This window comes from Bos mutus, chromosome 7, assembly GCF_027580195.1.
Source record: "Bos mutus isolate GX-2022 chromosome 7, NWIPB_WYAK_1.1, whole genome shotgun sequence".
NCBI lineage: Eukaryota > Metazoa > Chordata > Mammalia > Artiodactyla > Bovidae > Bos > Bos mutus.
Window position 1 is genome coordinate 97,179,736 of NC_091623.1, and position 14,619 is coordinate 97,194,354.

Here is a 14,619-nt window from a genome sequence, read left to right on the forward strand (position 1 = left end):
TAAGTGTTTATAATTTCTTAGTATTATACACATTTATCTGTGTCCCTTATATGATATATTCAAAGTTAATTTAAAAATAAGAGTGGAGTATGTTAGGGAAAACTTGACCAGAGAGATTATAGTATAGTATGTTGCCCTGGTATGCCTTAAAGAGGGGAAGATTGTCTGGAGTCATCTGTTCATAAAGGAATCTAAATAGCAAGATAAGCAGAGTAAAGGCGGACACCATTTTGCTTGTAGCATTAGATATGTGAGCTGGCTACTTGTCTTATGGTTGGTTGTAATATTTGCAAAGAACCTTACTTCTTAGGAGGGTTTGCAATTATTAGAAACATGGGTTTTTATTTGACACTTGTGGAAGATAGCTTAATGACATTAGCCACCCAACCCCCACCAAAGACCTCCACAAACACATCTTTAGTTGAGCAAGTTGAATTTATTATTCAGTGAGAAAGTATACACAGTGAAACCATGGGACCTGTCACTTAGAGGGTGTTAGCATGGGCTGCCATCTGTGGGGTCACACAGAGTCGGACACGACTGAAGCAACTTAGCAGCAGCAGCAGCAGCAGCAGCATGGGCTTATTTTAGCATTGGCTGTGTTAGGTAATTTGGGGGAAGGTTAAAAGAAAGAGTAGTAATGCTATGATCAGATTTCCTAAGAAGTTTACCTAGAAGGAGGGAAGACCAGAATTAGGCCAAAACTGTATTTGGTAAAGAAGCTGTAGTCATTCATATTAGCCAGGGTAGAGTTTAGTCATTTTATGGTTTGGGTAGTATTTACAGGTTTTTTTGTGTTTAGTCATGGAATGATTTTATTTTTGCCTTGATCACCATGATCCACAAGAGTGGCCTTGTCTGAAGTTCATGTTTAACAAGGGAACACTGAGGCCCAGCTCTGAGTGGCAGTCTGGCTCCTAGATGTCAGAAGTAGTTGTTCTTTTTCTCCCAATTAAAAAAATATAAAGAAAAGAAAATTTTCTTTATATTCAGGAATGCAACATTATTGCTAAAAAGGTTTTGTATTTGAATGATAATTGAGTTTATATATAAAGAACTTGTTTCATAAATGGAGTTTTAAAATGTAAAAATAGCCAAAACTTTACTCCTTAAAAAAATTTATGCAGTCTTTTTAAAAAATTATTTTAAGGCATTGCTAAGATTTAATCATATTTGTGTTTCCTAGATATTTCCAACTCCAGGCCATCCAAAAATGATTTATAGCTCCACAAACTTAAAGACACCTTCAAAACTTTGTTCAGGATCAAAATCTCATGATGTCCAAGAAGTTCTTAAAAAGAAGCAGGTAACAATCTTGATTTTTCCTCTCTTCAAAAGGAAAGGATCTATTGAATTCTTAAGTGATTGTATTAATAACTTGAACAATTCAGTGTTGTTATGGAACTACTATAATGTTTATTTAACTGCTGCTTGATGCATTGTATACTTGAAAAATGTTTTGCAGTTAGTTGCCTTAGTACCTACATCAAGCACAAGGAAAGAATTTTTTTTTCTATATAAAAATTAAAGACACTGAGTGAGTTGACCTTTTTTTTCTTTTTTTCCTGCAAGGGAGAGAAAAGGGCGAGAAACATATTTTTGTTTCATTATTTTCTCTTAATTTCTGTCTGGCTTTGTACACTAGATAAAGTTTCACATGAAGTATAACAATTATCATTTTAGATTTAAACTCACATAGTTTTTCAAATAAAATAGATGTTTATATATATATTATCTAAGTATAATTAAAGATTTAATTAACAGAGGGGTCAGAGACAACATTTTCCAGATAGATTTTGCTATAATTTCTAACCTAGAGCTGCATCTCACATTTTTAGACTTTAAACTTCAAAAATAAGGATTTGACTTATTACATGGGGAGGTGAAAACAGCTCTTGTTTTTCTTTGTGTATGCATTCAGGTCTTTTAAGTGAATAAACCTCATAGATACTGCTAATTTGTGTTCAGTATTTGAAATGTTAAAGTACAATTAAATTTAAAAAACCTTTAAAATAGGTTTAAAGGTTTCATATCTGGTCAGCTATTTTTTGATTAGGAGGAAGGGCTGTCTTGTGTAAGGGATGACTCATGGGAGATGAGTTGAGATTATAGTAGCCTTATGTATCATTGGCAAACTTCTAAGGAAAAAATTAGTAATGAGAAACTTACCTGTCCATACAGGAAGCAATGAAGCTACAACAAGATATGAGGAAAAAGAGGCAAGAAATGTTAGAGAAACAAATAGAATGCCAAAAGGTAAGACAAACATTCATTATTTGCTTGCTGGAATTGATGTACAGAATGAATTTTCCAAAGATACTCCCCCCAAAATCTTCAAGGTTATTTGTATTAGAATTTACTAAGCATAGTTTTACTTTTTTTTGTTTATTTTATAGATGTTAATATCCAAGCTAGAAAAAAACAAAAACATGAAACCAGAAGAGAGAGCAAATATAATGAAGACTTTGAAAGAGCTTGGAGAAAAGATCTCACAATTGAAAGATGAGTTAAAAACATCTTCTGCAGTCTCCACACCATCTAAAGTAAAGACAAAAACAGAGGTAATTGCATTTTTCTTTCAGTATAGGCTTATTGAACATTTGTGGTGTGCTTGGCAACTTTGAAAGTACAGTGGAACCTTAAGTGACTAGTGTGAGACACTAGCAACAATTTTTTTTTAATATTTCTGTAAATGCTATGTACTCCCTTTGAAAGAAATGATACTACCCAGTTTGAACAAAGATATATTTTTAACTGAAATGTTTTTGTTCTTCATGCTGAGGATGTAACTGCTAGAGTGATGACAAGCAAAGAGACATTTCCTCTTTTCATCAATTCTTTCCATAATTCTTCAATTACATTGTAATACAGCTATCTTTTTTAATAGTCCGAAGATAGCATTGACTTTAGTATGGGTAAAAATATGGCTTTTTATTGAAAACAATAGTCAAAAGTTCTAGATCTATTTAAGTCTAATTTTGTTAATTTCTATTTGTTTCCTTACTGTAGGAGAATGTTTGCTTTTACACTGAGGTTCTATCATTATTCTACAGGTCTGTAGTAGGATTTTAGGTAAATCTGCAGCCCTTTGAGAACTAGAGGGCTTCCCTGGTGGCTCAGATGGTAAAGTGTCTGCCTGCAATGCGGGAGATCTGGGTTCAATCCCTGGGTCAGGAAGATCCCTTAGAGAAGGAAATGGCAACCCACTCTAATACTCTTGCCTGGAAAATTCCATGGACTGAGGAGCCTGGTAGGCTGCAGTCCATGGGGTCGCAAAAAGTTGGACATGACTGAGCGACTTCACTTGAGAACTGGGAATAAATTTGTCACATATATAGAATGTAAATTTTTATATACAGCATTATATTGCATTTGAAATGGTTTTCTTTTTTTTTTTTTTTTTTTTGGTTTTCTGTTAGTAAAAGAATGTGAATTGTTTCTTTAAGATTATATTTTACACATTGTCAACTATAATCCAATAAAATTTTGTTTAAAATATTAACTTATGATTAAAAAAAGACTGCTTTTGCTTTTTAAATATGTAATAAAAATGTTATTTTTAATTGAAGCTTCCCCAATTATGGAAAGAACATTTAATTATAGAAATTTAAGAGAATATGGGGGAAGAAAATCTCTCAAAGTCACACCAGCTAAAGACTGATAATTTGTTCCTTTAAAAAAGAAAAAGAGTGGCAATAGTTATAGGGTTCAGATCTGAAAGCAATGATTATAACTGTTATATTTGTATTATTAGTGAATTTTTACCATATAATTTATTTTATACCATTGTGTTTCAGTTATGATGCTTTATTATGTGATAATCATTCTCAACTCCCTCATCTCAGATGACTGTTTCCAGTGTCTGATTTTTAGGCCATCTTAAGCATATTGTAATACTACTTGCTTATTAAGCAGTAATACTTTTTATTGTTATTACTGATAACATTATACTCTACATGTTTTCAATATTATATCTGTCAAGTTACTTTCCTTAAAACACCAGAAGAGATTTCATGCTTTCACATTTACCCAGAAGAGATCTGTGTCATTCTAAAAGTTTAATATTCTGAACAAGATTTTGTAAGTTGTCTAAAAAATACATTTTTACTCTTAAATTTTCCACAGGCCCAAAAAGAACTATTAGATACTGAACTGGACCTTCACAAGAGGCTATCCTCAGGAGAAGACACAACAGAGTTACGGAAAAAACTCAATCAGTTACAGGTTGAGGTGAGATTAAGAGGAATTACCTATTACAGTTAACATCTCAAAAAATAGTTTCCCTCTCTTTTCCAAGGTTTAGTCTGACATTGTATATTATATTCTGTCTTTTGTTATTCAGGCTGCACGATTAGGTATTTTACCTGTGGGTCGAGGAAAGACCATGTCCTCTCAAGGTCGAGGGAGAGGCCGAGGCCGTGGAGGGAGAGGAAGGGGTTCACTAAATCACATGGTGGTGGACCACCGCCCCAAAGCACTCACAGTTGGGGGCTTCATGGAGGAGGAGAAAGATGACTTACTTCAGCATTTTTCAGTAAGTTTTTAAAGTACTAAATGCTAACTATAAAATCATTGTATTCAGCATTTCCTTGCTGCCTTCTGGATAAATGTCAAATGTTTTATAGATTAGAAAATTAAATTGTAAAGTCATGGATATTAGCACATTCCTGTTAATATATTTGAAGGTCAAGAAGTACCTCATGCTATATTCCGTAATATTTCACATAAATGCATTTGTAGTGACAAAAGTTGCTCCAAAGGTGTATTTGATTTTTGCTTTAGGGTTTATTACATCTTTTACCAGGTGTTTACATGGCTTACCAGGTATCAATCAATGAAAATAGTCTGGGATGGAGATGAAATCCAAAGGAAAAATTTGTTAGAAGTGTCATGCTTAGTTAAATTCTGTATACAGCTATGACCACTTACTTTTAGACAAACATTTGAATAAATATTTGCCACAGGTAAATGTTTCTTTTATTTTGCATATATTCTCTTTCTAACCATTCATTAATTCATTCAGTGAATATTTTCTGAGTGTTTTTTGTGCTAGAGCATTTTCATATTTCATGCATGAAATAAAGTATGTATAAAATCCCATGTGTAAAGATGGGAAAAGTGAAGCTTAAAAAAGTCAACTGAGATCATGCAGGACCAAGGTGATAATACACAGTTTACTATTAACATCCAAAATCCCTATTCCTCAAACAACTTTTTTGAGAGAAAACATTTTCAGCCCTAACGGTGGTGAAGGAAATCTTACACAGCAAGACTTCACAGTATAGTTTCATTAGTTTGATGCCCATTAACCTTGTTTTGCCCTGGCCATTGGAGAATGCTAGCTTGTTATAAAATGTCCAGATTTGAGAGCCATCTTGGCTGTAGCCTGTGTACACTCGAGCCAGTTCTTTCACTAGTCTGACTATTATTTTTTTTGCAAAGTGGAAGATTGTCTTTAAGAGACTTCTTCTAGGAGTAAAGAAGGTAACAGGTGGAGGAGCACTGTACGTGTGCAGGGTGTTCTTCTGGAGCCCAGGTGAACGTTGATTTTTGTCCTTCAGTGTCGATTATATAACATTTGAATCTCCTTGCCAAATAGTTGGGCGTTTAGATCCATGGCCAGCTCTGCTGAGGTGACATTAGATAATATAAAGCAGAATTTTCATAAATTTGGCTCTGCAGAAAGTTTTCGTTAAAAAAGGAGGTTATCTTGTGAGGTAGGAAGCTGCTTTGCTCTATCCTGAGGGTTACTGGAGATGTATATGTAAATGTTAAGTTTTAACCCAGAAGTCATGCTCAATTGGCTCTCTGCCCTTCTCATAAGTAGAGTCATTACAGAGTATTTATAATAACCAACTTTTACATACATACATTTTTTAAGTCTGAAATAGAACACTCTGTGCATTATGGGACATGTCCAGACGTTTGGGGAAGGAGCAAAGAAAGCCAAGGCACACGAGGCAACTTAAAGAACGAGACACTACTGTTAGTTTTGATGGTGTTTTGTAGTTTGTTTTTTGTTTTGACAGGGTGCTATCAGACAGTCTTGAGTGCTAGAAAAAACTCTGATAAGAGGTACTTGGGCAGTATAGTGTGCTTTCTTTGGAAAAAAAAAAAATACAGAAATACATATGCCTGAGACGTTATTGAAAGTAGATTTGACAAACTGACAGGGCAGCTCTTCTTTGATATTTCATATCTCACAAAGGCTAAAGTAAAATGTATGTTTTCAGTATCCTTTCAGTCCTTAATGATTGTGAAAAGCTCATGAGTGGCTATATCTGAATGAAAAGATGGTTGATGGGTTTTAGTGAAGCTATGTTGAACTGTGTCTATTTGGTTTTTTTCTTAACATTATATTTCTGAGATTTATTCATGTTATTACATGTAACAGTAGTTGGCTATTTTTATTTCTGTATAGTTTTCAGTTGTATAAATATACCACAATTTACTTTTCCGTTCTCCTATTGATAGGTATTTGGATTATTTCCATTTCATTTTTATGAACAGTGTTGCAATGAACATTGTTTTAGATGTCTTTTAATATATGTATATATTTCTGTTGATGTAGATGAAACTATTGAGTAAACTGCATCAATTTTATTAGTTTAGATTCCCATCAGTGTTGTATGAGAGTTCCTGACTTGAACTTAAAGATGTTAAAATACATCTTTATTCTACTTATTAATCTTATTTGTTGCAAGTTAGGTAGTGGGAGTTTTATATTCTTAGTTCCTGGCTACATGAAAATTAAATTTCTCCTCTTCCTTCAATAATATTAATAGAAATATAATACATTTAATGCCTTAAAATTCTTTCTGGAGGATAGAACTACTGCCTTCTTTGGAAAGCAACCCAGTTAATACAGATTAAAATTTTTATATTGCTTTTTCTTGCTAGTAAAAGCAACGTATCTTTATTTTAAAATGGAAATAACAAAGTCTAAGAACTTAATAGTGAACAGTGACCTCAATTGATTAGACTGTATTATAGAATTGAACTTTGCTAAGAGATTAGAACTTAAATGTTCTAGCCCCCTCCTTCAACCGCCTCCCTAAAGGCTAAATTTGTGAGATATGAATGTGTTCATCAAAGGAGGAAGGGTATCTTTTCCCAGTGTTTCAAATCGTCACATTGTACACTTTAAATATCTTACAGTTTTGTCAGTTATACTTCAGTAAAACTGGAAAGAATTTAAATAATATAGGAATGAACAGAATACTGATAAAGTCTCTATAATTGGTCGTATTATATGTTAAAGGATAGAGTAAGGGATGTCTATTACACAAATTAGGAGCTTCCCTGGTGGTTTGGTGCTAAAGAATTCGCCTGCCTGCCAATGCAGGAGATGCAGGTTCGATTCCTGGGTCGGGAAGATCTGGATCATTCTGGAAACAGAAATGGAAACCCACTCCATTCCATGGACAGTGGAGACTGGCTGTCTGCAGTCCATGGAGTCGCAAAAGAGTCAGACATGACTTAGTGACTGAATAATAACAACAACAAATCAACAAATTACACAAGTTGCCTTGATTTCAAGATTTATTAAGATATAATTGACATATAACACTGTATTATTTTCAGATGTACAACATAATGATTTGATATACATATATGATTACTAAAATTAGTTAGTATCTGTCGTCACCTCACATGAGAAAAAATTTTTTCCTAGTGATAAGAACTTTTAATATCTACTCACTTAGTAACTACCTAATTTTGAAAAGATGGTAAATGTAAACATTTTGACTCATGGGACATACTAAAATGAGTAATTCTGATATTCATTTTAATATGTCCCACAGGTTTTTTGTTTTCTCTTATTGAAATTTGATGGGGAAGGAAAAAAATGTTTTGTTTTGTTTTGTTTTCTTTTTTTAAATTTTATTTATTTATTTGGCTGCTCTGGGTCTTAGTTGTAGCATGTGGGATCTAGCTCCCTGACCAGGGATCGAACCTGGGCCCCCTGCACTGGGAGCTCAGAGTCTTAGCCATTGGACCACCAGGGAAGTCCCGGAAAAAAATGTTTAGATGGTAGTAACAAGAAATACATTTGAAACTGAGTAATTTTACCCTGAGGTAGGTAGGATAGTGTTTGACTTTCCAGGTGGCTCAGTGGTAAAGAATCTGCCTACCAGTGCAGGAGACACAGGAGATCTGGGTTTGATCCCTGGTCAGGAAGATCCCCTACTCCAGTATTCTTGCCTGGAAAATTCCATGGACAGAGAAGCCTGACTGGCTACAGTCCATGAGACTGCAGAGTTGGACACAATTGAGCACGCTTGCAGAAGCAAACAAAAGCAAAACCGCAGGATCGTGTTTAGCATTTGTGGGATGCACAGATGTGCCATGGAGTGTTTGTCGTCGTATAGCATTTCAGGAGAGGAAGTGGAAACAGTTTATCAGATATGGATTGGGATAGAAGGGATGTCATGAGATGAATAGATGATTTTTAAATTATTTACATTTTAAAAAAAATAATAAATTACTTACATTTGTAGGATTGTACTCTAAATTTGTAATTATCAATGTGAAAGGTCAGTAATCATATTAAGGCAGTATTTGTTGTCCTCATCGTGATTTTTCTAAGTAGAATGACTGTATATAATTCATCTTCCAAACCAAGACAAATCTTAAAATTTATGTGGCATCAGCATTAATTATGGATTATCCTGGGAAAGCCAGACATGTTTTTCTAATTAAAAAGAACATCGCTTTTTCTAGCTCTCATTGGAGATTATTTGTAGATCCATTTTAACAGATTTTTTTCCCTTCAAATAATCATTAAACTTTTTTTTTTTTTTTGCTTTTTCCATGATCCAGCGGATGTTGGCAATTTGATCTCTGGTTCCTCTGCCTTTATTCAGCTTTATATCTTAAATATATGTGTATCTGTGTCAACAGGTAGATAGGCAATTACTTTATTATTTACATTGAAGAAGTTGTACTTCATAATATTTAAGCTCTGAAATTGGACTATTTAGATATGAACACCTGTCTTATTGACTGAGCTGTGCAATCTTGTGCCAGATTAAACTTTTAATAGTACACAATTTGAAGAAATCATTAGTAAATGTGAGAACAAACTCTTGTGTTCTAAAATCTATTTTAGCCTGCAAACCAAGGGTCAAAATTCAAAGACCGTCGGCTACAAATATCATGGCACAAGGCCAAGGTGCCTTCTGTATCCACTGAGACTGAGGAAGAAGAAGTCAAGGAGGAGGTAAATTTAACAACTGAAAATAAAAGAGTTGAATTAGATTGTTTTCCAGTTATATGCTTTTCTTGACATTAAAGTAAATAAATTTTAAAATACATAATGAGTTTTTTCATGCATGTGATTAACACTAGTCTAGAAGTTTATTAAAGAATCAGGACAGGTGCAGAAATGAAAAAGCTCTTTTGGGGATTATTTTCTGTTGTAGGAGAAACTATTCTTTAAAATTTGCATTTATTTTGGCTTTATTGGGGCTCTGGACATTTTTATTTTGGTAAATAAAGATGTGGATTAAGGGAACAGTTAAATTGTATCTGGTTGTTTTAGTTTTCACTTATTCAAGTTCCATAAGTAATAGATTTGAGTTTCTTATTTTCTATGTATAGTTCATTAAAGTGAGAGTGTAAAGAAGTTGGACATAAGAGGAAAGAATAGCAAAACCATGGACTTAAATATATAAATATTAAACAGCTTCTTAAAACAATGGGGACTAATATTGCTTTTTTACTCCTATATTTCTAGTTAGTTTCTTAAAATAGACACTTCAGGGAGCATTGCTTGCAAGTTGTTCCTCTTTCATTGTAATTTTGATTTTAAAAGATAGCAAGCATTTATGGCTGATCAAGAGTTTTCCTGACCAAATGGGTAATTAATCAGCTTCTTAAAACAATGGGAACTAATATTGCTTTTTTACCCCTATATTTCTAGTTAGTTTATTAAAGTAGACACTTTAGGGAGCATTGCAAGTTATTCCTCATTCGTTGTAATTTTGGTTTTAAAAGATAGCAAGCATTTATGGCTGATCAAGAGTTTTCCTGACCAAATGGGTAATTTTACCTACAGCAGAAAATTTTACAAAAGCAGAAACTTTTCCTTTGTTAAGAACAGAAAAATCTTGGTATTTTGGGAATGTCTGTAGATACTTTGTAATGTTTATAAGATTTTAGATTTTTATGGTAGATTTAGAATATCAGTGTCATAGGAAAGTTATATTCTTCCCTCACAAATAATTGGCTCTTAGAGGAAAAACTCTGGAGAAGGCGATGGCACCCCACTCCAGTACTCTTGCCAGGAAAATCCCATGGACGGAGGAGCCTGGTGGGCTGCAGTCCACAGGGTCGCACAGAGTCGGACACGACTGAGCGACTTCACTTTCACTTTTCACTTTCATGCATTGGAGGAGGAAATGTCAACCCACTCCAGTGTTCTTGCCTGGAGAATCCCAGGGACGGGGAGCCTGGTGGGCTGCCGTCTATGGGGTCGCACAGAGTCAGACACGACTGAAGCGACTTAGCAGCAGCAGCAGCAGAGGAAAAATTCAGAAGTTCAGGTGGTTATTTATTTTTCTCACTTTTAAGATAATAGAATAAAATTAATCAAAAATGTGTCATAGATACCACCCCCAACTCAACATTTATATGTTTTTTAATTTTCCTGATGATATTAGAATGGAAGTCTTCTCCTATTAAACTAACAAAATTAACAAGAGAGACAAATATATATATATATATATTTTTTTAATAACATTTTTAGTTTTTCTTGCCCCTAAAAATACTTGGGCTTCCCTGGTGGCTCAGACGGTAAAGCATCTGCCTGCAATGTGGAAGACCCAGGTTCAATCCCTGGGTTGGGAAGATCCCCTGGAGAAGGAAATGGCAGCCCACTCCAGTACTCTTGCCTGGAAAATCCCACGGACAGAGGAGCCTAGTAGGCTACTGTCCATGGGGTCGCAAAGAGTCAGACACACTGAATGACTTTACTTACTTACTTACTAAAGATACTCTATGAGTTTATCACTTGTAAATCCAGTCTGGGCATTGTATACTAGTCTGTTTGTTCTTTGGCCTAAAAAGTATTCTACTTAGTTTTCTTATGCCACTGAGCAGATTTTACCCTCTTTTTTTCAGGAAACAGAAACCTCGGATTTGTTTTTGCATGATGACGACGACGAAGACGAAGATGAATATGAGTCTCGTTCGTGGCGAAGATGAAATCTGATGCGACTTGTATAATTTTTAGGAATATTGTTTAGAAGAACAACTTTTTAAAATTATTTAAAGAAGTCAATGAGCCAAAAAAAAATGTTTTTTTTTATTTTTCTTTTCAACACAGTAGGTGTAAGGACAGCAAGTTTGCTATTTAAATACATCTCATAACTGTTCATGATATTAAAGCACCAAAGGCCTAGTGACTTTTACACAGTTGTGAAGATCCACAGGAATGACATGGATAATCTCTAGAGCCTTATTTTCCACACCACCTGTTTTTGTTTCTTTTTTTTTTTTTTTTTTTTTCTTGGAGCAGGTGGGGCGGCGCGGGGGCCCAGCCCATGCAAAGCGGCCGCTCTGCCGGCGGCGCCGCCGCCACTGCTACCGCCGCCCGCCTCAGTCGCGGGCGCCCCGGGCCTCCTCCCCCTCCTGTTTTTGTTTCTATTGGTGTTGGATTATGATGTAAATGACAGGGTGTTCAGAAATTTTATTTTGGATTATAATCTGCTGATAAAATTTCATTAAATGTCAAATCGCCTGGAATCTCTTAACTCTCAGCTATTATGGATGGGTCGTCAGACAGTAGGAGATACTTGTAATTAAAATACCCTTTGGCTTTCAAGAGTTGTCTTGGAAGAAAAGTAAATTTACTTTTTTTTTATTGAGGTGGAGCCCGACTTATATTCAGTCTAAATTTTGGGGGGATTTAATATGCAGCAGTGAGTACTATTTTAGTGTTAATCATAACTGTTCTTCAGTGCTAGGCAGGCTCTGTGGTATTTCCATTCTGTCATCACATTAACTCTTCTGAACTTCTGCTACTGAGTTTTAGTTTGCTTTGAAATTATCAAGCATTGGTTCAGTTGTGTTTTTTTTTTTTTTTTTTATGTTTTCAGACTATAAAAAAGGCTTTTTATCTGTTGCCCCTTTCTCATCCCCATATCCCCATTTTCTTTCTTCTGTCTTTTTATTAATAGCCTGACTTACCCATTACTGAGATAAGTGATTCTTTGGGGCCATGAAAAGTCAGTCCCCAATAAAAAGTTTAAACCAGCACCTTGATAAATAAGTGATATTTTGATGAGAATGATGGAAGGATTTGTGGGGAGAGTCACCAGCTTTTTTTTTAAGCTTCACTTCAGTTAATAGTTATGCAAAAGCGTTTAAAAGTGTCTGAAATGCTTTTCCTAAATTTAAACCATGATGGTGAGGTGACTGGGGGTAGGTTGGGGGTGGGATGGGGTAGGGGGATGGTTATGCTAGTAATAAATGGGAGTCATAACTTGACTTTGATCAGATGACCTTATATTTTCATAATTTTGTAGCTTGTTGCTATTCATGAACATAAGCATCTTTCAGTAGACAGTTTCCTTCACTGTGTGCATTTTCACTGTACACTGTATAGAGTAGAGTATCTGTTAAGTAAAATATATCTGTAAATTTATGTCCTTGTGTTCTGAATGTTAGATGGGAAAGCAGAGGAGCAACACTACACTGCATTGACCCCTGGGGAAATAAAATTATTAATGTAAATAGGATATCACTTTTTCAAGGATATACACATCTATGTTTTTATAATATGTGTGGTGTGAAAATTTGAAACCTTCTGTTGGCTTCAGAAGGTTCTTGGTGATCACCATGTCAAGGATTTTGTTTCCTGAGGTAAAGACTTTCTCACAGTAGAAACTATTCACTAAGAAATTTAAAACCATCAGGACTCTAGATTTTTTTGGCTATGAGAAATTAAATCCCACATGCTGATTATCTTTCCTCTTCTGTATATTTTCCTGGAATGATGTGTCAAACCAGGATCGTTTTTATGTAATTTTCCCTTCATAATGGACTTCCTCTTTCTAGGTTATTACTATATTTCTGATAACACAAAGCTTATAAGAGAAGGAAAACATCACAATGGGGTACTAGAATAAGCAATCTTGCTCCTTCTTCCTCCATCATCTCTAATGAAATTTTCTTCATGTCTGTGGCTCAGTCAGTATATATTTTGAAAGATTCATTGTGGTGAATATTTTGAGTCCTGACAGTTTAAACGTGATAGAGGGAACAAAGGATTTATATATTTTTTGTACAAAGTTTTTTCTTAAACTGTATAATTTTGTAAATAATTTGTTTGGTTTTTTTTGTGTACTAAAACTACCAGCGTATAGATTTCAATAAGAATTGTTGTATTTTTGTATTTGGAAACTGAAAATTACAGTAAATTAATGGAGCTGTAAGAAAATTTTCAGTAGACTGACAGTTCAGCAGAATGAGATTCCTTTTCATATGATTTTTTTTTAACCTAAAATTGACATCTTATTACACTCTCAGTACAGACAGAGTTAAGGATTTGTTTGATTTTTAGTTCTTGGGGGAGATGGGGGGGGTGAAAGAGAAGGATGTTAAAGTGAAGAATAAATAGACACTTTTTCCAGTAAGTTTTTAAGCCCTTTAAAACTTAGTTTTTGATACACCTTAAATAGGACTAAAACGCTTTCAAAATGTCATTTCTAATGTTTGACTCTCAAAATAATTCAAAATATGCATTGAATATTGGAAAATTTAAGGTTAGCATAAACTAGTTGAATGTATGTATGTTTTCCTTTAGGGCTGAGGTCCCAAACCATTAGAATTTCTCTTAAAAGCGAGTAAACATGATTTGTTTTCTTGGCATCTTCACTTACAGAAATAACACATACCATCTGAGGCAAATTCTGTTCTTTTGAATGTGTATGACATCTTTCTAAGTAGCTATTAAGCAATAACAACCACCAACCTGGCTTGGTCAACTTGGTTTTACTAGTGGCTTACTGCCCAGGCTTAAAAAGCTAACCCCGGGGAATGTAGAATTTCCCTCAATTTCTTCATGTTGTAACATTGAGAAAATATTGTCACTAGCTAAGGTGATAAATTGGAAAACGTCTTGTGGGTGGAAAAAGAAAGGTCCATGGTATGGATCATTATTAAAAAAAAAAAAAAAAAAAAATCATGTGAAAAGGAATAGTGGTTCCTCTTGATGTATAGTATGCCTGTATTATAGTTTTTACAAAATTGTGAACTTGTGTAATAGTATAATAGGAGATATTGTTGAATTTCTAACTGTTTATACATTTAAATTCATATATGTAATGTTTGTTTTATCAATTACAATCTGAATTTCTAAGAAGCATGTTGACTTTTGCAATAAAGATGCAATATGGAATGGTTCACAATTGGGAAAAAAGAAAGAAAAAAACTAAAAGTTACAAATTTAAAAGAATTTGCAAAATTTATGAACCATTCCAAAAATTATAACAATCACCAAAAGAGCTGTAATTCTGGCTTGTTCTGGAAAGAAAGAAAATGTGTGTGTATGCTTGCTCGAGTGAGAATGAATGAGTGATGGATATGTATGTGTGTTTTATGTTGAGTTCATGT

General features: G+C 34.3%; 1 protein-coding gene across 1 annotated transcript in view; it reads left to right on the forward strand.

Annotated features, from left to right (window-relative positions):
• The window catches only part of RBM27 (RNA binding motif protein 27), a 60,812-nt gene extending 46,444 nt beyond the window's left edge, over positions 1-14,368 (forward strand). Inside the window, 7 exon segments of the mRNA XM_070374557.1 lie at positions 1,187-1,306; positions 2,182-2,256; positions 2,397-2,561; positions 4,126-4,230; positions 4,343-4,534; positions 9,113-9,223; positions 11,125-14,368. Coding sequence (XP_070230658.1) covers positions 1,187-1,306; positions 2,182-2,256; positions 2,397-2,561; positions 4,126-4,230; positions 4,343-4,534; positions 9,113-9,223; positions 11,125-11,208 — 852 coding nt within the window. The 3' untranslated portion in view covers positions 11,209-14,368.
• The last annotated feature ends 251 nt before the right edge of the window (positions 14,369-14,619 follow it).